Here is a 23,172-nt window from a genome sequence, read left to right as displayed (position 1 = left end):
GACAATGAGGATGTATTTTCCCCCATGGTCTATCTTATAGACTACCCTAGCTCTAGCCCTCGTCTCCTGAGTTAGTCTTCATTATCCCGTGACTTTGTCACTTTATCTGGTCAGTCCATTCTAGCCATTCCTTCTTATCGAGAGATTGTCTACAATCTTTTCAGACATTTTTTTCATCCAATCTCTCGAGGGGGCATATCATTCCTATCTTGGGGCAACTCTATATCAGTTCATCTTATCTTCTTTGAAACAACGCAACAAGCCTCATTGTCTCAAAGAGGGGCAAAATGTAGACACCCAAAATTGTCCAGTCTAATTAAATAAATATCTTTATTTATTTAATTACTTTAGCCTAAATCTTCTATTAATTAAATAAATCTTTATTTATTTAATTAATTCATTTATCCTCTTCTAGCCTTATTTCTCATTTAAATAAATACATTTATTTATTTAAATTATCCTTTTCCTAAATTAAATAAATATCTTATTTATTTAATTATCCCACTTCTTCTATTAATTAAATAAATCTTTATTTATTTAATTAATTCATTAACCTTTTCTACCCATGACACATGTCATTTATCTCTTAATTCATACACTACCTACCCCTCTTATTATTTTATTATTTCTTTTACCTACCCTCTAATCATAGCCGACCTCCTTTTACACCTCTCAATCTTATCCCTCCATTTCTTATTGTGTCTTCTATATAAGGAGATGCCTCCATTATCAAACCCTAATCAATTACCCTAATCATTCATTCTAATCAATCATCTTCAGGACTTGACTACACTACGATCCTACTTGCAACCACATTCCGTTCTTTGTTGAGCTCTTGTGCACATAAAATCTGAGAGCAAATATATCAAGCAAGATCAATGGAGATAGGAAGAATGGAGATCAAAACCCTATTGGACATGTGATGGTATAATCTTTGTGATTTCATTTGATTTGCATTGTCTTAGGTAATCTTCATATGTTATGGTGGATCTTTGTTGTTGTTAGGTTAGGGTTTTGTGGTTGAATTCATTTAGTCTTTCAATATCGTTATTATTGTTATCCATTTTCACCATAAACATTAATAATTATTAATAGATTATAGAATTTCCCAATGATCAAGAGGCAGTTGGTTATCTTTAAAATGAAATTAATTATTATTCCAAAATTGCACTTTAATAAATTTATAATATATTATATTTTATATACTTTAAATTCATTTTTACATAATATTACATGCATATTTATAATTATAAATTATACTCTATAATAAAAATTGTTGAATATAAATATAATATAACATATGATTAATGTATAATATTTAAAAATCTTAATCTATATCTCATTATATCTTATTTACTCTCTCTCTCTCTCTCTCTCTCTCTCTCTCTCTCTCTCTCTCTCTCTCTCTCTCTCTCCATCTCTTCGTCTATCATTGTATCCCTCTTTCTATCTTTGTTATCACCTCTCCCTCTTCCTCTCTCCTTCAATCTTTTCCTCTCTCTACATTTATCTCTCTCAAACCTTCTATTTTTCTTCTGTTATATCTCTCATTTTCTCTCTCCCTATCTACGTATCACTCCCTCTTTCTATATCTCTCTAATCCTTTCTTCTCTCTATTTCTCATCCTCTATCTCTCCCTCTATCTCTCCCTCTACCTCTATCTAGTTCTCTCTCTCTCTCTATCTTCTTCTCTATCACTTTCTTTGTCTCTCTCACTCTATCTCTAGAGATATCTCCCTCTCTCTATCAATCGATCTCTCTCCATATATATATATATATATGTATCTCTTTCATTTCTATCTATCCAAGTCTCCTCTCTATCTTTATCTCTCCATCTCCATCTCATTTCTCCTCTCTCCCATACTCTTCCCCTTTTGTCTCTCCCTCTCTCCCTACTATAATGAAGCCTAATTTTCTTCTTGGTTCAAAGGTTTTGTTTCAATCATTTTTTAATCCTTCTAAGTGGACAAAAAGTTCATTTCAAGCTACAACTTCTCCATTGAAACCATCCTTGTATAGACAAAATTATTTGCCCAATGACCTACAGTTAACCTCACAAATGTAAGCAAATAATAGAACACAAAAAATACTAATTGATCTTCTATAACTCTTCGACGTACCCATTGCACACCAAGGTACAATTGCTAATTTAAATTCAATGAAATAAAACAAAACCAATTCCTCACCGTTTCTTAAGTGTTACTTTCCAAATATATGTAACCCATAATTTGTATCAAGTACAATGAACGAAAACCAGGTAAGTCTTGAATAGTTTTATAAGATAACATAGACAATTATACAGCCAGCCGGCCATAAAATCTCAATAAATTAGAGACTTTTATTTGCTGGTTAATGGGTATTCATGACTCACAACAGAATTTTCCGAATGGAGAGAAAAAGTATTCAACATCTTAGAAGCACGTGAGATGACCAGAGCTAGGTATGGAAACAAATCTTTCTTCAATGCACGTTTTTCTGGACTAGAAACCCGTTTAGCTTGCAAGTTGTACAGTATACAAGAGTTTAAACACTAGTCAGTATTCAGTCAATTGTTTTGTATTTATTAACGTTAGGGAAGTCGTAAGGAAGCATCTCTTTTTCATTTTCAAAAGTATTTGAATACAATGTTTGACTACATTTCTCACGCTACACTTTACAAGTGTTTTCTTTGAACCCATTAGATATATCACACTTTTCATTGTTCTTTTTTTATACATTTATTCTCAAATAGTAACATTTGTTATCAATGTTTTGCAATCTCTTAAGTTATATTTCATCAAACCAGTTTCTAATAGATAGAGGGATTTGTGAAATTTATAGTTCTATTTAAAATGTTAAATATTTGATAGATATCATTTAGATAACCAAAATAATTCTTAATTTTATATTGTTTCATTAAGTATAAAGCTACTTCATCTGTATTTTTCAAAATATACTAGGTTGTGTTCAGTATTTTTATACCCTCTACTCAAAATATGTATGAACTTTTATAAACACATTTCAATAAAATGATTATCATGGACATTTTAACCTTTATTAAATAGTTTACTACGAATACATTTATTAAATAGTTGTCTCTCCATGGTCAAAACTAATGTAAAAAACTCTTTGTAGTTAAACCAAGAGGTATTCTAGATTCATTATCTAGTCTCTACACAAGCCACCAATCACTCTTTCATAGGTTACCTTCATATTCCTCCCCTTTTATGTAATTGATAGCCATTAGTAGTTCTGACCAACAAATGTTGTGAAATCATTCTATGTCAAGAAATATATGTAGGCCTACTTAGATTGGCCACCTCAATTTTTCTTCAGCTATTTGTGAGCATGCCTATCAATCTTAATCTTAGGCAATCTCATTGACGAGCCTTTCAGCACTCTTCTAGTCAATAATTATGATGCCCTCTTTCTAATTAGTGTCATGGTTTTCTAGAGAGTTTCTCAGTCAGTTAGCCTCTCAATGGACACATCTAATCAAGAATTCATGTAAATTGTCCAATGCATGTACATTCTAGTAGCCCTTGGAACTTTTACCTAGTTGATCTCCTACATCATGATAGGTAAATCTTGTTCATAATGTCCTCTTCACTTTTCCATCATTTGAGTTATCTTTTGTTCATATAACACGAGTTTGAGTTTGAGTTTTGGCTTCATTGTTAGTCACCATAGGTATTTCTTTGGATAAGGCCCAACTATATTCTTGTAATCATCTCAAATTATATCCTTCTCTTCAAGCCCTTATGTTTCCCTTCAAAATCCCATCAATTTTTTTATTTTTTTTTGCCAATAGGTGGGGAGAACCATTTACCCTTTTATCCCTATTTTGATCATTTGTCACTATTCTCTTAGTCATCCAAAGTTATCATCAACAAAAAAAAAATCATCATCTTTTCATCCCAATGTGTGAAGCGCTTAGTTTTGGAATCAGAGGCACTTACTTTAGAAAAATTAATTATACTAATTTTCATTTCAATGTGCTCGATAACCTTCTCCACTACTAGAATATTTTCACTAACTATCTTCTTGTTACTTTATTTCCATAAATAGCATATCATTATTGATGGACTCATCACTCATAAACAATTGCGAATAATACTTTTTTGTGTAGCTGCAGCCAAGTCTCAAAGTGAACCAAAATGTCCATGTGAAGAAGCCCACACCATCAAATCCATTTGCATATCCAATACTAAGACACTTAAACAAATTTACAATTCAAGAATAAATGATTAATTCATCTACCTCTGTATAGAGAGGTAATTTCAATTTTAAATTTGTTTTCATTATTTTAGGAAGCATGATAGTAAACCAATAAATTTTCTTATCTCTATGGGAAAAATTTATTAATAAAACAATATCCTAGAAGAAATTAGTTGAGATGCAAAAAAATGTTTCATGTTTAATATGTTAGTATTGTTTAGAGCCTTATGTATGTGATGGTTTATACAAGAGTACATAAAACATAAGAAATGGGAGTTCTAACTAGATTTATGTCAAATCTACAAAAAGAGAACCCAACTATGATAGAAATACTCTTCAAATATCTCAATGGCACTATGGATTATTCAAATTTTGACCACGGAAGACCCAATTTGGCTAACAACTTAAAACATAGCGGGTTTTGTTGATGCATATTGGTCTAGAGATATTGATAGTAGGATTACTAGTCGTTATATATATAACCACACTTAATGGTGTAGTTATATGTACAAGAGGAAACCTATTGTTTCTATTTTAGATATTAAATTTGAGTACTTGGAAAATTCTTATTCTTATAAAGGGTAACATAGATTGAAAGAAGGTGTTTGAATATGTTGCCTAAAACATGATGCATTATTGATTAGAGATGATAGTTAAAATGAAGTCAACATGGCCAATAGCTAAAGATTTATTGTACATAAACAAAGCATATTTGTATTTGTTATTGTTTTGTTAGATTTATCAAGAAGGTTCATTCTTTAGAGAATATTTCTAAAAGAAGAAACCAAAAGGGAACATATAAGAAAAAAATTGGTTGAGATGTAGCAAATTTGTTAAGAAGAAAAAATGTGTGTCATCATCTTAGAAGGTGCGTAAGATAATCTTGATTCATGATATTAGGAGTTACATAAAACAAATATTTGTATTATGCACAAGAACATGTAACGAGGAGGTTACATTAAAATCATGAATAACATTGTGATAGGTTTGGACAGTTCTTATGGAGCATCTAGGAATGGGTTCAATGAAGATAAATTTGGGCACCCAAGTTCGAGTGGTTAAATAAGGAATTTATAAAATATGATACATGTAAATAATATGACAATAATAGTTAAGAGGATCAAGAGAAAATAAGGGTGCTAGAATTTGGACTTCAATGTATTTGGGCATTGTGCCTTTTGTGGTGTTGCAAATGTCTCTTTTTTTTTCAAATGGTTCCTAGTTTGAGCTTCACATATGTATTGGTTCTTAACATGGAGTGTAACATTTTTATTTTTATTTTGAGTTGATTTAATATCATTGGTATGTTGCTAAAATAAAGGAAGCTAATCCTTCCTAAAATAATCTTAGTGGAGATTACTATGTAAAATTAAGATCTTTGTAATTACATAAAGGATAAACACATCAAAATAATCAAAATCATACCACAACACAAATGTACATGATTAAAAAACTTCTCGTAGAAAAACCTCACCATCCAAAGTAGCTCAATCTATTACTCAATGTAAAAATAGTCACAATACAATTGTAGAGAAAGTCTTTACAAGAGTATCACCAACCAAAGATCTAGAGTGATTTCAATAGTGTAGTAGAACCTACCAACATCATTATCCAATACCTCCATCTCAAGTATCCTATAAATTGGATAAGTAGTACACAAAACCATCAAATGGTAAATAGAAATTTATGGAGATATCTTAGAAATATTTAAATTCACTTGTGTTGATAAATTGACCAAAAGTGTGACAAGACTTTGTACATTTTATATATATTAAATATAATTTACCAGAACAAAGTAGTAGATTATGAAAAGTTGAAGATAGTATTAGTTTTGATCACCTAGCAAAACATATACATATAAGATACTAGTTTATAAATATGGTAAAAATGTTACCACCCATCATTTGACTATACAAGATATTCCCAATGGCCTCTAACATTGTAATTATTTCCACACTTGTTTCTGGAGGGTGCCTAGAACTATAATATAGAGTCTCATGATTAATAAAAAATTATAATTTTTTCCTTGATATTGATGCAAAATATAATATTAAGAGGCTTCTTTTACATAAGGAAAAATAAACTGCTATGATACTTGAGAATTATGTGTTCTCATTCTTGAATGATTATGAATTTTACATAGGTAGACGTTTACGATTGAATAAGAGTGTTTTTTATTAGGCTAAACAGGTTTTGAGGGGACCCGAAACCCTCAAATTTTTCAAGGATCCGAAACCCAAAACAGACAGCTACAAAAGATGCATCAAAGATAATCAGTAGCCTAAAACTAGCCTAGCAGCAAAGAGATCTCAATGAAACCTAGCTGAAAAAGAAGGAGGCCAAAGCCTTTCACTAGTACAAGGGTTTTATCAAGGCTCCCTTAACCTTCAATAGATACCAAGGGTTTTTCTCGGCACCCATAACCTGAATAATGGGTTTTACAAGGCTCCCACAACTTGAATTGGGTTTTGAATTGGCTCCTACAACCAAAGAAGGGTTTTCCCATGCTCCCATAACCTATACAAGAATATCTTGGCCACAAAAGATCATATAATTGAAACCTAACCAACAACAAACAATGACTAGATTGGGCCCTTGAAAACTACTAGCAACCAGCTAGTCCTAGAAAGAAACTAAAAATAGAGGGTTTTTTGCAGCTCCCTCAACCTTGAAAGTCGGTTTTACAAGGCTTGCACAACCTTCTAACGCCTAGAAAATAACAGCACTAACAGTATGCCCAATATGGCCAAGAGAGTTTTTATAGGCTCCCACAACTAGCAAACCATTCTATGACATAGTTATAAGACTGTGAACCTAGAACCATCTACGAATATTACCATGATGGTTGAGAGCAGCTCCCTCAACCAGTAGCACGAACTGTAACAGCCAACAAGCTCCTCCACACCTACTTTCCACCTCAATAGGAGAAAGGGTCACCTCAATAGGACAAGAAGGAACACAGGCCATCATGAAAGTGGGTTTTACGAGGCCCCCACAATCTATTGAGGCCTAGAAAATAACATATTGTCTTGAGAGCGCAATCTGGCCAAGAGAGTTTTTACAGGCTCCCAAAACTAGCAAACCATTTTGGGAAACAGGGGAAAAATTGTAAACCCAAAACCCTATGCGAAGAAAACCATGAGGATTTTAATCGGTTCTGTCAACCAGCAATGCGGACAACAGTAGCTAAGAAACTCTCCCATGCCTACTCTCCACCTCAATAGGAGAAAGGGCCACCTCAATAGGACAAGAGAGAGAGCAGCCCAACTGCCTTGACAGCTCAAACACAGGGCAAAACCCATGTCGTCACACCACCTCCATAAGAGAGAAAAAAACCTCATACAGAGAGCCATGAGAATGGATAGGAAGAGCATAAAAAACCCTCACCAAGGAATATTTAAGTAGGAGAGAATAGAGGGTCCACATAGAAAAACCAACGAACAGAAGCAACAGGCCATCCAAAACAACCAAACCACCCACAAGAGTGGAAGCCCCCCAAAACTTGAGCAGAGAAAAACCCATAGCAGACCAACCACAGAAACAAAAAACCCCAACCCCAAAAGATTAGGGCTTCCATCTCCAAAGTTGTAAAGCATTTTTCTCACTCCCAAAGCCAAGAGCACCCGCCAACATAGCTGCACCTTCCTGTAACTAGACATGGCCCTGCCTCCAGCACCCAAAAAAAGCTTGTTGTCCCCAACCCTTGCCAAGGAGATCAAGGGAAAACTAGAGAAAAAAATCAACTCCTTCCCCACCGCAATTAGCCCAGATCTTCAGAAAACTGCAACTAAAAGCAAAAGCGATGCGCAAGGCAAAAAAACAAGCACAACCTAAAAGGAAAAGACCTTCTCCCAGCCCATCTGCATCATCGTCCTCATCCTCTTCACCTGAGTTTTCACCCACAAAAACCCTAACTCGTTCGTTTCCAGCAGCTCGCTTATTCCCACCAATCTTTCTTTCCCGTCCATGATTGACTAAGAGTGTTATTTTTGCTTAATCAATACTAAAAATTGCAAAATATAAGTTAAAATTAATACAAGACAATAAAACTGGACTTCAAGATATCATTCAAATTATATTTAAAAGCACTTACAGACTTTCATCTGCTAGTAAATGCGTCTGATGTAACCTCGGTAACGTAGCATCCATAACTTTCAACAGAATTTTGTGAATGGACAGAAAAACTATTCAACATCTTGGAAGCACGTGAAATGACCAGGGCTAAAACGTTTCTGAATTTTTCCAATTCCCTCATTGGAAATAAATCTCTCAACGCACGTTTTTGTGGACCAGAAACATTCCACAAGCTGGCTGGAGAAGAAGAGTTTAAACAGTCAGTATTCAGTCATTTCTTTTTTTTAATTTTATTTATTTACGTTAGGGAAGACGTAACGAAGTATCTCGTCTTCATTTTTAAGAGAATTTGAATACAATGTTTGACTGGTTGTTTTTGTTAGACAAACTAAATTAGTTATCCTCCAGCAGTGGGCATATAATTATTCCCTTAAAATTTCAAGAACCTGACAAAGATAGATTAAACAATTATTCCCCTTCACCTATTTCAGCAACGTTTGAAGAAAACCATGACCGGCAGGGGTTAACAAAACAAGGATTCGACGTTTCATTTTAGAAAGACAAGCTGGCAATCTTGAATACAAACCATGACCGTTTTGGCACATTTGTAATCGTAAGTGACATCACATTAAATAGGAAGTTTTCAACGTGGGGTTTTCTTTTACGATTATTATGGAGTTTCATGGTGAAAATAATACACGAACTAGAGGAACATCCGTGTTATAAATAATAGGCTTCTTTGCCTATGCACAAATAAACCCAGCATTCGAGGCCTTGACAGCATTAGGGATCCTCGAAAAGCACAAGTAACAACCATTACTACGGAGCCTTCCTTGTGATTGCTCATTGCAATGGATGTAGCTGGTCTGAAAAATTCTAAAATGGTTGTCAAGAATGGAGGACAAACTGATTGCTGCGGTGATTTCACGATGATGAAGAAGAGGGATGATGATTCTGTAAAGAGAAAGAACAACAATGAGAATTCAAAGATGCTGGCATCTGATGCCCTGCTTCTCCCATTGGGACTCGCCAACAAGTTCTTCTTTCTGGTTTTCTTCGCATCATCATATTTCCTGATGAGGAGATGGAGAGAGAAGATGGGTACCTCAACGCCTCTCCATGTTGTCAACTTTGGGGAGCTTGTGGCCATTGTGGCCCACTTGGCCTCCTTCATATATCTGCTGGGATTCTTTGGAATTGATTATGTCCAAAACTTTATCAGTGGCAATGATGATTTTGTTGGGAAGGTGGATCTCAACATGCCTCCAACAACCTGTGGGATAGCAGACATAGAGGAAATTGTTGTTAAGAAACCTGAGGTCCAGCTCAAGGGAATTAACCTTGGTGAGAATGAGGATGAAGAGATTGCAGCTGCTGTATGTAACGGCATTGTAGCCTCCTATTCTCTTGAATCATCCCTTGGGGACTGCAAGAGAGCTGCCTCTGTCAGGAGGAGGGCTTTGGAGATCATGACTGGGAGATCGCTTGATGGGTTGCCATTAGAGGGTTTTGATTATCAGTCCATTCTTGGTCAGTGCTGTGAGATGCCTGTGGGTTATGTACAAATCCCTGTGGGTGTAGCAGGCCCCTTACTAGTCAATGGGTTAGAGTACATGGTGCCCATGGCAACCACAGAAGGGTGTCTGGTGGCCAGCACCAACAGAGGTTGCAAAGCCATTCTTATGAGTGGTGGGGCTACAAGCATTCTTCTCAGAGATGGCATGACTAGGGCTCCTGTTGTAAGGTTTCAGAGTGCCAAGAGGGCTGCAGAGCTCAAGTTCTATATTGAGGATCCCGCGAACTCTGATAACCTCTCTGACATCTTCAATAGGTAGGTGTTTCTCTTCCAGATCCTCTTTTTCATTTGGCATGCACGATTGATCGCCTAGTTTTATGGTTATTGGCTCAATGGGCAGTAAATAAACCCATAACTTCAAGACAACTGATACGATTTTTGGTGCACTTTGTTTCAACAGGACAAGCAGATTTGCTAGGCTACAAGGTATCAAATGTGCAATTGCAGGCAAGAATTTGTACATGAGATTCTCATGTTTCACTGGAGATGCCATGGGCATGAATATGGTCTCAAAGGGTGTTCAGAATGTCTTGGATTATCTTCAACTTGCGTTCCCTGACATGGATGTGATCAGCGTTTCTGGTAATTCAAGCCCTCTGATTTTTTATTTTTCGGGGTTTTTACTTCTACACCATGTAATTGCATTGTATTGTACTTTAAACGGGTAGGCTAATTTTGTAAATGTGCTTCTGTTTTTTAGGCAATTTCTGTGCAGACAAGAAGCCCACAGCAGTGAATTGGATTGAAGGACGTGGGAAATCGGTAGTGTGTGAGGCCATCATAACAGAGACGGTTGTGAACAAGGTGTTGAAGACGACAGTTCCAGCGTTGTTGGAGCTGAACATGCTCAAGAACCTGACTGGGTCTGCAATGGCAGGCGCCATGGGAGGATTCAATGCCCATGCTGCCAACATTGTGTCAGCTGTGTTCATTGCAACAGGCCAAGATCCTGCTCAAAATGTGGAGAGCTCCCACTGTCTTACTATGATGGAAGGGGTGAATGGGGGCAAGGACCTGCACATTTCGGTGACCATGCCATGCATAGAAGTGGGGACAGTGGGAGGAGGAACTCAATTGGCATCACAGGCGGCATGTTTGAACATGCTTGGAGTGAAAGGAGCAAATAGGACATCCCCTGGTGAGAATGCGCAGAACTTGGCAAGAATAGTGGCAGGTGCAGTTATGGCAGGAGAGTTGTCTCTCATGTCTGCTCTTGCTGCAGGGCAGCTCGTGAAAAGCCATATGAAGTACAACCGATCAACCAAGGATGTCAAAGCAGCAGCCCACTAAAAGAGTTGAGGCGGCGTCCACAGCATTCTGTGGAAATCACATTTTAGTCCAAAACAGAGGATTACTTTGTCGCTTATCGGGTAATACAATGTTGAAGGAAACCAAATCGAGAATTTAAAACATTGATCTATCTTGAAGTTCCATATCGGAGCCCACATACATTAGGGATGTGTTTAAGACCCACGTACGCAAGATTTCCTCCATAAAAATATTCAAACAATGATCGTAGCCCACATACATTAGGGATGTGTTTAAGACCCACGTACGCAAGATTTCCTCCATAAAAATAATCAAACAATGATCGTAGCCCACATACATTAGGGATGTGTTTAAGACCCACGTACGCAAGATTTCCTCCATAAAAGTATTAAAACAGTTCATCATTGTAAAAGTATTAAAACAGTTCATCATTGTAGTACTTGTGTTACACAAGTATTAAATGTAATTATTTTTTGTTGATTTTTTATTATTCAATTATTTTTCTACCAATAAAAATTGTGATTTTTTTATTTTGAATTTTTTTTATTTTTTAAAAGTTAAAATGTATGATTTTTAAGTTTTTAAATTATAGAAATTATTTTTTCAAATCTAATTGACTCAAAAGTTTTACATGGATCCATTACCTAAATGTAATTTTTTAGGTTGCAATATTTACATTGTAAATATTATTTTTATTAAAAGTGCATTGTCTCCTAACTAATCTTTCACAAAAATTTCCTTTTTATTATGTCGAAGGCATTCTTTATTTAATATGAACGATCAACGACTCACAACATCTTATAGCGATGCAAGAAGATCATAAATGATCTAGTCATTAGATTATTGAAGTGACAGACTTTGTACATTCTTGCCATGCCAATTAGTTAGTGTCACAAAATGATGGTGTGATTAAATAGATGTGACGCAAATAGTGTTCTTTCTTCTCAAAGTGTGTTCAACATGCCCTCTCTGTTCTAATTTAATTTAGAGGTTCAGTTAGATTCCGATTAGGGTTTCCTAATTTTCATGTTTACACCCTAATAAGTCATTAATGATGGTTTGCACTGATCTATTGACATGTCTAAAAAGAATCAATGAATGTACTCCACTTATCTATTCACTATTAAGATATATGATTTTCAATGAATGTGCTCTCCTTATCTACTTATTGTTAAGATATACATTATTGCCATTGATATACCTATATTCAAACAAGAAATGAGTGCCCATAATAATGACGGTCATAATGTATTCAGCCATTCTCCATAGTAAATTATTTTAAAATAATTAAATTATTTTAATGGTAAACGAGAAAGAAAATAAAAAGCAAAGGAAACATGAATTACCAGTCGAGAATTCCTAATCAGTATTTTTTCCTCTATCTTTCTTCAAATGTATTCTATTATCTTTGACTTTAAAAATAAAAAATAGAAATGAAAATTAATAATAAGAGATTTCCACAATCCATAGAATAGATCAAATGTTGTTTCTAGATTAAAATGTGTTCAAGATTTTTAAATCAATGTTTTGGATCACACTTTGTGATCCACCATTGGGATAAAGAGAGCCAAAAGAATCAAAATAGGTATGAAGTTGCAGACCCAAACTATAAATAGAGAAGGGAGGTGAGGAAAGGACACACGTGGATCAAGGGAAACAAAAAAACAAAGAAGAAAGAAGTAAAATAAAATAATAATAAATGAAAAAAAAGCATAAAAAATAAATAATAATACAACTCAAAAGAAAAACTACACACACACACATACATACATACATGTGTGTGTGTACATACATGGATACATACATACATACATATGCAAGAAAGGAAAATATTAAATATAATAAAATGAAATAAATAACACAAAAAAGGGGCAAAGGGAAGAGAAAGCAAAGATAAAGGATCAAATAAAAAATGAAAGAAAAGGCTAAGCTCCTTGGTAAAATAAATGTTGTAGGCTAAGCTATTAAGGTGGGAATGGAATTATTCAAGCTTCTCAAGGCCATGTGGCCAACAAACATTGGTGTCATCCACATATCACTTCCACCACCTTGGTTTAAGAGGAAAGGAGAAAAGAGAAACTTCTTCAAAGTGCTCCATGTAAAGGCTAGCCATGACAAGATAAAGAGGGGAACCCATAGCCACCACATCCACTTGTTCATAGATCACTTCTTGGAAGGATCTAAAAAAGTGGATTTGAGACAAATCTCAACAAGAGAGGCTACCTCGCCATTCAATTTTCTCCTGACAATATCAATGGCATCAAGAATGGGGACCTTGGTGAAAAGTGAAACCACGTCAGAGCTCACCAAGAGATTTGTTAGCGATTTTTATTGCGACCTTTAGTCCTAAGGAAATACACAACACTAGACTATGGGATTGGCAATCTAGGATATGACATCAACACTGTCAATAGAATGAAGACAAGAAAACGTAACTGAACAAGGCTATACAAGCCTTCCACTCTTCGATCTCCACTAGACTCGGGAGGGTATTCCTATTGCAAGTCTGAAAATGATAAAATTATACAAACTAACTGATAGACCTATCTTAACAAGGTGGATAGTTCTGAGATGTATGATAATGGGTGCTTGACATTTCACCATTACTTGAGCATAATCCCATTTTGCTCCTTAAAAATACTGTGAACAAAGGCTAAACTAATCCTACTCCTACAACATAAAGGAAAAGAAGAAATAAAATTATTTTGAAAAGATTTGGGACCAACTGAACCAGAACTTGCAAGGAAATGACCAGTGCCAAAGAGAGGGCAGCAGAGTCATGTGAAAGGTTTCATATGTTGTTGCGTACAAGCATGCTTTGAAGACTTGCTAAATGCTATTAACTTGTAATAACAAGATCACTAAAATAGTATCACATAATCATTCTTACTAATCCATTTGAAACATAAGAATCACATTGCATTCTCTAAGATATCTATAGCAATCATAGAAAAATAGCTCAAAACAGCAAGTGTGTCTAAAGATTGAAAATAACCCTTGATTATTTCAGTCAAAGAAGCTTTTTACAAAGCCTTTATCAGCCTTAGCAGAAGATCAAGGTTGGAACCCTTCAAAATGAGGAGAAAATAGAATAAATAGACAAGAGAGAGGACCACATTGGAACCCTAGAATGCATCGAACTTAACACATGCCATTGTCCCCTTTATCTTCAAATTCCAATTTCTCCTCCAAAATTGGGTCTTAAATCTGCACTCAAAATTTGAATGTGACATTTCAAAATCAAGAGAAACTCCTTGCATGCATATGTCACATTCAACCCTACACTTTGATCAAAATTTTCCATATTTTGTGCTTGTTGGAGATTTGGTCAAAACCTGAAAAAAATCCCTTCTCAGGCACATATATATCACACCAAAAATCTGCACTTTGCCAACGTTTGCTATTTCAAGCCACTGTCCACCTCTAACTGAAAAAGTCCCTTTTCAGTTCGATTTGGAAAAAGAAAATTTCCTCTTTGGGCCACTAACAGTTTGCGAAATTCTCCTCTTGTTCAAAAATACCACAAAGGCCCTCCTGCTGAAAATGAGCCATCACTTCCATTTTCTGCACACTTTGCATATACTCAGAAGTTAAAATAAACCCCTTCCCTGTGCCTAATCATCCTTCAATTCTACACATTTGCCTCTAATTTTGAGAATAAGAAATCCCCTTTTGGAGAGTAGGTGCTTTGTCAATATCGTTTCCTGAAAATATTTCCCCTCTTTGTGCAAGACATTTCCAGATTTAATAAAAATGCACCCTTATGCAATTTACTTCAAAATTAAGAAGCAATCACCCTTTTCATTTGTAAAACAATACTCTCATAATGCTCTGCCTTTGTGATTGTCCTTGCCTTGAACAAAAATAATCCCCTTAAAAGTTGCATACCCAACCCTTTCTGTGCAATATTTACTTCTGTGTTCCTCTGAGAAACAACTTCATTGCCATATACAACCTCCTCCTGATAGTGGAAGTGAAAATCCCGGGTAACTTCTTTTGCTAATGAAATGGCACATGACAAAGTGTGAGATAAAAAAAAATCCCAGTTTTTAAGAGTGAAAGCATTTTTACCTTTACCCATGGAACACTCTTGGTAAAATTTCTCATTCCTTTTACCGCAAAATTACCCAAGAATAATTTCATTGTAAAATCCTTGTAATACGAACTCTATCCACAACAAAACTATAACTGAGCAACACACATATCTTCCTTGCAGCTTCACATCCCTCATATCTGTAGAAATTCTATTGCAATCACTGATTATTAATCTCCTATCTCATAAAAATTATTTAACTGTTGAAAATAAATTTACAGCTGAATATCGAAAAATAACATAACTGCAACTTCACTAAAAATACGGAAAGAAATAAGCAACACAAGGACACAATATTTTTGGACAATTGTCCCTGGAAAAACCCCTAAGGGAAAACCAGTTCTACAGATGGAAAATATATTAATCTTCAGCAATATAAGAATTACAAAAGAATTTCTTGCCTCTTACTGGCAGAACTCCGACAAACTCCTAATATCTCCTGCTGATATCCTCCACTGCTATATCAATGCTATCACTGCGCCTCTTGCTAACACTGCAAGACTATTTGCTATCACTGCAAATTCTTCTCAAGACTTCTTATTTTCCAAATGACCAATGACCCCTTTTTATACTACTCTATTGGAAAACTAACGGCCGAGATTAATTCAAACCAACGGCTGAGATTAAGACAACTCAATTAACCAATACCTAATTTTGGCTATGAGGTGTCACCTAAAAAGAGCCACTATTAAATAACAATTGTTATTATCCTAACAACACTTGTTTGACAAAAACAACCATTTTCTAATTCTAGGTCAGGACGAACAGCTATCCAAAACTACCCATAACTAATGTTGTTATTTCTGGGTAAGGACGAACAACTGTCCAAGCTACCCATAATTAACACTCCCTCTTAGCGAGGAAGCTATTCTGCACGACACCCATCTTATCGCTGAAGAAGATGAATTTTGCCTTCCCCAATGCCTTTGTCAGAATGTCTGCTACCTACTCCTCTATAGGTATGTACTTTAGCTGAACAATCCCCCTCTGTACACAATCCTTGATGAAGTGATACCCGATGTCTATATGTTTCGATCTATCGTGAAACACTAAATTCTCAGTCAACTTGATGCAACTCTGATTGTCACAGTGTATCACCGTAGTCTCAACCTTCTGACCAAACAAGGCTACTAGCAACTTCCGAAGCCATATAGCTTCACACGTCGCCATGCTGACTGCTATGTATTCTGCTTCGGATGAGCTCAAGGCCACAGATTTTTGCCTCCTGCTGAACCAAGAAACAACTCCTGATCCCAAGCTGAAACAACATCCTGAAGTACTCCTTTTGTCCGTTGTACTACCTGCCCAATCTGCATCAGTATAGCCTATCAACTTGATACCTTCACCTCGAACATATCTGATCTCGTACTCAACTGTACCATGAAGATAATGCAACACATGCTTAGCTGCCGTCCAATGCACTCTCTTTGGCTCTACCATGAACTGACTAAGAGAGTTTACTGCAAAGGCTATATTTGGCTTGGTGTTGACCAAATACATGAGCGAACCAATCAGCTGCGTGTATAGGGTGGGATCAACATCCTTTTCCTTGGATGCATCTACCTTCCTCCAATTAGTGATCATGGGTGTAGACATGGCTTTGCAATCTTCCATCTTGAATCTCTTCAAGATTTCAACGCAATATTTCCCTTGACCAAAGAAAATCTCTCCATTAGTCTGCCACACCTCCATGCCTAGAAAGTAGTGCATAAGTCCCAAACTCTTCATCTCAAACTCTTCTGCAAGGTCCCTCTTGCAATCCTCTATGAGCCCTAGTGCACCAGTAAGAAACAAGTCATCCACATATAGAACAAGAATGAGAACCTCACCCCCAACCACCAAGTAGTAGAGGTTCGCATCAGCCTCACTCTTCACAAAGCCCATTTCCTGCAAGTATGTATCAATGCGCTCATACCACGCTCTGGGAGCCTGCTTGAGTCCGTATAAGGCTTTCCTTAATCTACACATGTGGGTCTCTTTGCTGTGTGCTACAAAGCCTTCTGGTTGTTCTATGTATACCTCCTCCTTCAATTCTCCATTAAGGAATGTTGTCTTGACATCCATTTGATGGATCTGCCATCCCATCTGTGCTGCAAATGAGATTACAGCTCGTATAGAAGTATACCTGGCCACAGGAGCAAATGTCTCCTCATAGTCTATTCCCTCCTTCTAAGAGAACCCCTTGGCCACAAACCTCGCCTTATATTTCTCGATGCTACCATCTGCACCATGCTTTATCTTGAAGATCCAATGCGATCCAACTACTGCTCTATCAGTTGGTCTAGGCACTACCTCCCATACATCATTCTGCATTATTGAGTTATATTCCTCAACCATAGCATCTTGCCATACCTGATGCTTTGCAGCTTCCTGATAGCTGGAAGGTTCACTATCTACCAACTAGCTGACTAATGCCACATAGTCATTGAACTTGGTTGGTTGTCTCTTATGTCGTGTACTCTTCCTAGGAGCCCCCACAGACTCCTCAGTATCCCTTTGTATGTCTTGAACCTCATGGTTCCTACTGCCAACTATAGAGGATGAAATATCAACCTCTATACCATCTAGATGCATATCCTGCTGCACCAGTTGCTCCATACTCTTTGAATCTTCACTACTTGAGTCTATGCTTGTACTAGTAACTGTACTTGAGCTTTGTTGTCCTTGACTTGGACTTGGAGCTTTCGTTGGCTGCTCACTCCGATCATCTGCTGGCAAATCTTTGGATCTTCTAAACGCCTTGTCCTCCATGAACTTGACATCGCGTCTAACAATAATTCTTTTGGTTCCTGGAATGAACATCCTATATGCCTTTGAAGTTTCACTATACCCAACAAAGTACCCCTTCTCTGCAGTTTGATCTAACCTGGTACATGTGTCTCCAGGAATAAGGCAATATGCCAAACTCCCAAATATCCTGAAGTGACCAACATCTGGCTTCTTCCCCGTGAAAGCCTCCTCTGGTGTCATTTTCCCTAGTACCTTGTGTGGAACCCTATTCTAAATGTAGACTGTTGTACTACACACTTCTGCCCATAAGTAGCGGGGCATGTCCTGGTTATGTAGCATAACCCTTGCTGCCTCTGAAATAGAACGGTTCTTCCTTTCAGCAACTCCATTCTGCTGTGGATTGTAAGGAACAGTCCACTCTCTCTTGATTCCTTCTCTGGTACAGAAATCTTGGAAGTCATTTCCTTTGTACTAGCCTCCATTGTCTGACCGAAGAACCTTTATCTTCCTTCCTGTTGAGTTCTCCACAAGAGCCTTGAACTCTTGGAAGCGACTGAAAACCTCATCCTTGGTCTTCAAGAAGTATATCCAGGTCTTCCTGGAGAAATCATCAATAAAGGTAACATAATACTCATATCCTCTGAGAGACTTTGTCGACATTGGTCCACATACATCTGAATGTACTAGATCAAGAATACCCGTAGATCTGGTGTCACTCCTTGGAAAAGATTCTTTCGCAAACTTTCCCAACACACATCCCTTACATACATCATCATGCTCTGTGCTCACCTCTGGAACACCTGTCACCATCTCACGAAGCAATCTAAGTGCTCCATGATGAATATGGCCCATCCTCCTATGCCATATCTCTCCAAGATCTCTAGGGTTATTGCTACTCATGAGTGCCTTAGGAGTATCAAACTGCAACCTATAAAGGCGACCACTCCTAACTCCAATAGATACGGGTGATTTCCAATCTTTATGCTTAATCAAAACATGCATCCCTCTAAAGAGAACATTATACCCTTTATCCTGAAGGACAGATACAGAAACCAAATTCATTCCTAAGCCTGGCACATGCAACACATCATGAAGAGGAATTACCTTTCCATTCTCCCTCTGAAGCTGAACAGTCCCTTTCCCAACTAAGTTGAGCTTGGACAAGTTCCCCATAGAGATCTGGATTCTGGTGTTCTCCTCCTTGTAGCTGGAGAAGTACTCTCGAACTCCTGTCATATGAAATGACACCCCACTATCTATATACCAGACACTCTGTGACGTTGAGCTAATCATATAGGCTATGAGTGCAAACTCATCCTCCAATCTACTAGAGAGCTCCTCTGCACTTGCTGAAGCTGCCACTTGGTTCTTTCCCTTCTTATCTTTCTTCCTTTGTGGGCAATCGCTGACATAGTGGCCAAACTCGTGACAACCAAAGCACTTGACCTTAGATAGGTCCTTCTTCTTCTTTTCAATTTGTGAATTTGCTCCTTTGCTAGATCCCTTCTTTGTTTTCCCCTTTCCCGCTAGGGCAACATTTTCTTGTTCTACCTCACTTTTCTGACTCTTATTGTTGGCTCCATTGACAAGGCTTAGTCTAAGCTCCTCCTGAGTGAAATCACTCCAAAGTCGATCCCAACTTGGTAAGGTGTCTCGTCCATTAATAACTTGAACAAAGACATCCCATTGCTTAGTAAACCCATTTAGGGCTATTCTTACTAGCTCGTCTTCAATTGGCGTATCTCCAACAGCTGCTAACTCGTCCTTGACAAGTCTAAGCCTGGTGAGGTAACTTGTAACATCTTCTCCCTTGTTCATCCGGGTATTCCTCAATTTTTCTCTGAGAATCAGCTTCCGGTTAGTGGTAGCATTCTGGTACAGATTCAGAATGGCGTCCCACATCTTCTTCACTGTATCTAACTCTGTGATATGTGGAACAACATGGTCCTTGACACCATCAAGGATTATCCTCCTCGCCTTGGCATCATCCTTCTTGTATGCTGCAAGTTGTACTGGATCTGTAGGTACAGCTACAGTACTGGTAACATATTCCTTGATACCATTCTCTTCCAACAATAAAGAAATTCTGGCTTCCCAGACACCAAAATTTGAGGCACCATCCAATCTGTCCTGATCTCTCAAACCTGCTGAGGCCATCTCAAAGAAATAAAGGAAAACAATAACTCGAAAGAGGTCAAACTCAAATTTCTTTCCTTTGCTTAGGGTAAACCTTTTCTACCCTCAACAAAGCTCTGATACCATGTAGAAATTCTATTGCAGTCACTGATTATTAATCTCCTATCTCATAAAAATTATTTAACTGCTGAAAATAAATTTACAGCTGAATATCGAAAAATAACACAACTGCAACTTCACTAAAAATACGGAAAGAAATAAGCAACACAAGGACACAATATTTTTGGACAATCGTCCCTGGAAAAACCCCTAAGGGAAAACCAGTTCTACAGATGGAAAATATATTAATCTTCAGCAATATAAGAATTACAAAAGAATTCCTTGCCTCTTACTGGCAGAACTCCGACAAACTCCTAATATCTCCTGCTGATATCCTCCACTGCTATATCAACGCTATCACTGCGCCTCTTGCTAACACTGCAAGACTATTTGCTATCACTGCAAATTCTTCTCAAGACTTCTTATTTTCCAAATGACCCATGACCCCTTTTTATACTACTCTATTGGAAAACCAACGGCCGAGATTAATTCAAACCAACGGCTGAGATTAAGACAACTCAATTAACCAATACCTAATTTTGGCTATGAGGTGTCACCTAAAAAGAGCCACTATTAAATAACAATTGTTATTATCCTAACAACACTTGTTTGACAAAAACAACCATTTTCTAATTCTAGGTCAGGACGAACAGCTGTCCAAAACTACCCATAACAAATGCTGTTATTTCTGGGTAAGGACGAACAGCTGTCCAAGCTACCCATAATTAACAGTATCTCTGAAATCGATCTATAGCAAATTCACATTATATCCAGAAGCTCTGAAATCGATCCATTATACTTATATATCCATGGACTTTGGATCCAACTCACCTTCATCAAGCACCTCCATACAGAGCGCTGCTAGGTTAATACAACCATTCCTCATATACTTCTAAGCAATCTGCGTAGTTGATGCAGGCCCCATAATAATCTAATGTATGGATTTTGACTTTTGCTAACAAAACAATTCTTCTCATATTATTTATGGTTATCTGCGGCATCATGGATAATGGAGGAATTATTACAATGCTTCGGTTACTTCGTGCCTCACATGCATCTAAAAATACACTGTCCTCGTCGACATTGCATCTACATTCTGTCGTTGCATACCCATCATGCTTTTGGTGGCATCGAAGTTTCCATGCTTGCGAACTGAGAATCTCTCGAAATTTTTCCCTAATTTCTTCTCTTTACACGGACCTGCCTCTTTTCCTTTTACGCAATTTCTTTTACCTTGCCACGCTCTATTGCGATGCATCTCTAATTTCCACCTTAGAAGGCAACAGAGTTCCACCCCAAATCTGCTCACATTGTGCCCCCATCGCTCTACACCACTTCCTCCATATCTTCTAGATTCATATTTTGTTTCGTGACTCCAAGGCACCAAAAGAAAGCTCTAACACAACCAGATGTATTGGTTCGATACCTCAATGTTGTATGTCAAGCTTGTTTTGATTACCAATCTATACATTCAGCGTTGATACGAGATGACGCCTTCTAAAATTTACATAGCTACCCTATCACCGAATATGGAAGAGACTGTTGACAAATAGGTATATACTATGGCTTTTAACCTGCCATTGCTTTATGCCTGCAAATTTTTCAAAACTATTTTGTGCATACCCAGTAGTCTATGCGTCCATGAGATCACATTTCTCTGAGGTGCTTTAAACAGTATGCACACTCTACCTTTACCTCCACACATGTCTGCACTAATCTCCTTCATTATTGGTGTGAAATGGAAGCATTGAACCAGGCTTGTACGCGATCTCTCACAACTTGAGGAAGCACCCCCATCCCTCTGCACACATTCCATGTGTTAGCTTCTTTTGCTAGGGTATGTCCATTTCCTCATTCTCTAATCCTAATCTCGCAAGTAATCCCGCGAGCTCTCTAGTCTCCTGTCAGGAGAACACGGGATAAGGGAGGGGCCTTTCTTCCCCGCTCAAAGCTTATCCCATGGGGTTTCATGGGCGTCCATTTTCATATGCGGGATAACAAATTCCTTTTAACCCCGAGCTTTGCTGCTTATCCCGCGAGCTTCTTTTTACCTTTGCACGGGCTCACATTTTCTTATCCTACGCAGGTTTTTACCCTGCCCTCAACACCCGCGGAATAAGAAATAATTCTCTTCGCTTGTTATGTTACTTGCCTCGCGCATTAACTGGAGGGCCCTACTTCATATGCGGGATAAGGAAGAAACTAAACCTTCCTTATTCCCTTTATCCCACATGCTTTTTAACGGGTGAATCATAGAGCGGGACAAAAATTTTAGAAGAACCCCCCTTTTAAAAAAATTCAAACCTTCGTCTTTTGTCTTTAAGAATTGGGACCCACCATGATTTTGCTGGATACATAAAGATAATTTATTTGAAAATTTAAAACATTAATCAAAGTGATTTGAAAAGATTTTTCACCCAATATTCACGGGCAAAGCACCTCGTGAATTATCTTATGAAGCTCAAATATAAATCTATAAAAGATTTGTAACCATTTTCGTGGCCACCAGCTCATTCAATCTTAGAATTTTGTTCATAGTGGGTTATTTAAATCAAGGGATGATTTAATATAATTCACCTCTCCACTTATATCAAACTGATTTATTCATTAATAGATAATATATATTTCCAAGCTTCCCCTAGTCAAACTGGGTCTTTGCCTTAGTCAAGCCCCAAAGTGGGTCCAGCTAAGAAAAAATTCGTTTCAGAACAATTGAACCGGTCAAAATGATCTGATATACTCAAGAACACTGATTGGACGCATCCTGAATGTGAGAATTTGAATTTAGGATCTTCAAATTGATCATTTTTGCAATTTTGACACTTGCCCAAAACACTCGAGTAGCCTCCAGAATTAGTTTCAAAAACTGATCAAAATATCTGACCAAACCTTGAGAGTCGGCACACTGATAGACTGTAAAATCTGACGGATCGTCAATATGACATCCGAGGCAAAAGTTATTGATTGTCAAATCTGCCTACTCAGGCTTGTGTGAAAC

At 37.2% G+C, this 23,172-nt stretch overlaps 1 protein-coding gene across 1 annotated transcript; it reads left to right on the top strand.

Moving 5' to 3' along the window:
• Positions 1-9,042: 9,042 nt before the first annotated feature.
• On the top strand, positions 9,043-11,594 carry LOC131071064 (3-hydroxy-3-methylglutaryl-coenzyme A reductase 1-like). The gene is made up of 3 exons (XM_058006757.2): positions 9,043-10,102; positions 10,248-10,429; positions 10,548-11,594. The coding sequence occupies exons 1-3, from the start codon at positions 9,123-9,125 to the stop codon at positions 11,135-11,137; spliced, it is 1,752 nt and encodes a 583-aa protein (XP_057862740.1). The 5' UTR covers positions 9,043-9,122; the 3' UTR covers positions 11,138-11,594.
• The last annotated feature ends 11,578 nt before the right edge of the window (positions 11,595-23,172 follow it).

The sequence above is a fragment of the Cryptomeria japonica genome, chromosome 4, assembly GCF_030272615.1.
Source record: "Cryptomeria japonica chromosome 4, Sugi_1.0, whole genome shotgun sequence".
Classification (NCBI taxonomy): domain Eukaryota; kingdom Viridiplantae; phylum Streptophyta; class Pinopsida; order Cupressales; family Cupressaceae; genus Cryptomeria; species Cryptomeria japonica.
Note: the sequence above shows the minus strand (reverse complement) of the source record. Positions and strands in the feature narration are given on the sequence as shown.

Bases quoted from the DNA above. Each gene is read 5' to 3' on its own strand.
- LOC131071064 (XM_058006757.2), top strand. From the start codon at position 9,123: ATGGATGTAGCTGGTCTGAAAAATTCTAAAATGGTTGTCAAGAATGGA. The intron at 10,103-10,247 runs GTAGGTGTTTCT...TTGTTTCAACAG, and splicing joins CTCTCTGACATCTTCAATAG to GACAAGCAGATTTGCTAGGC. The intron at 10,430-10,547 runs GTAATTCAAGCC...TCTGTTTTTTAG, and splicing joins GGATGTGATCAGCGTTTCTG to GCAATTTCTGTGCAGACAAG.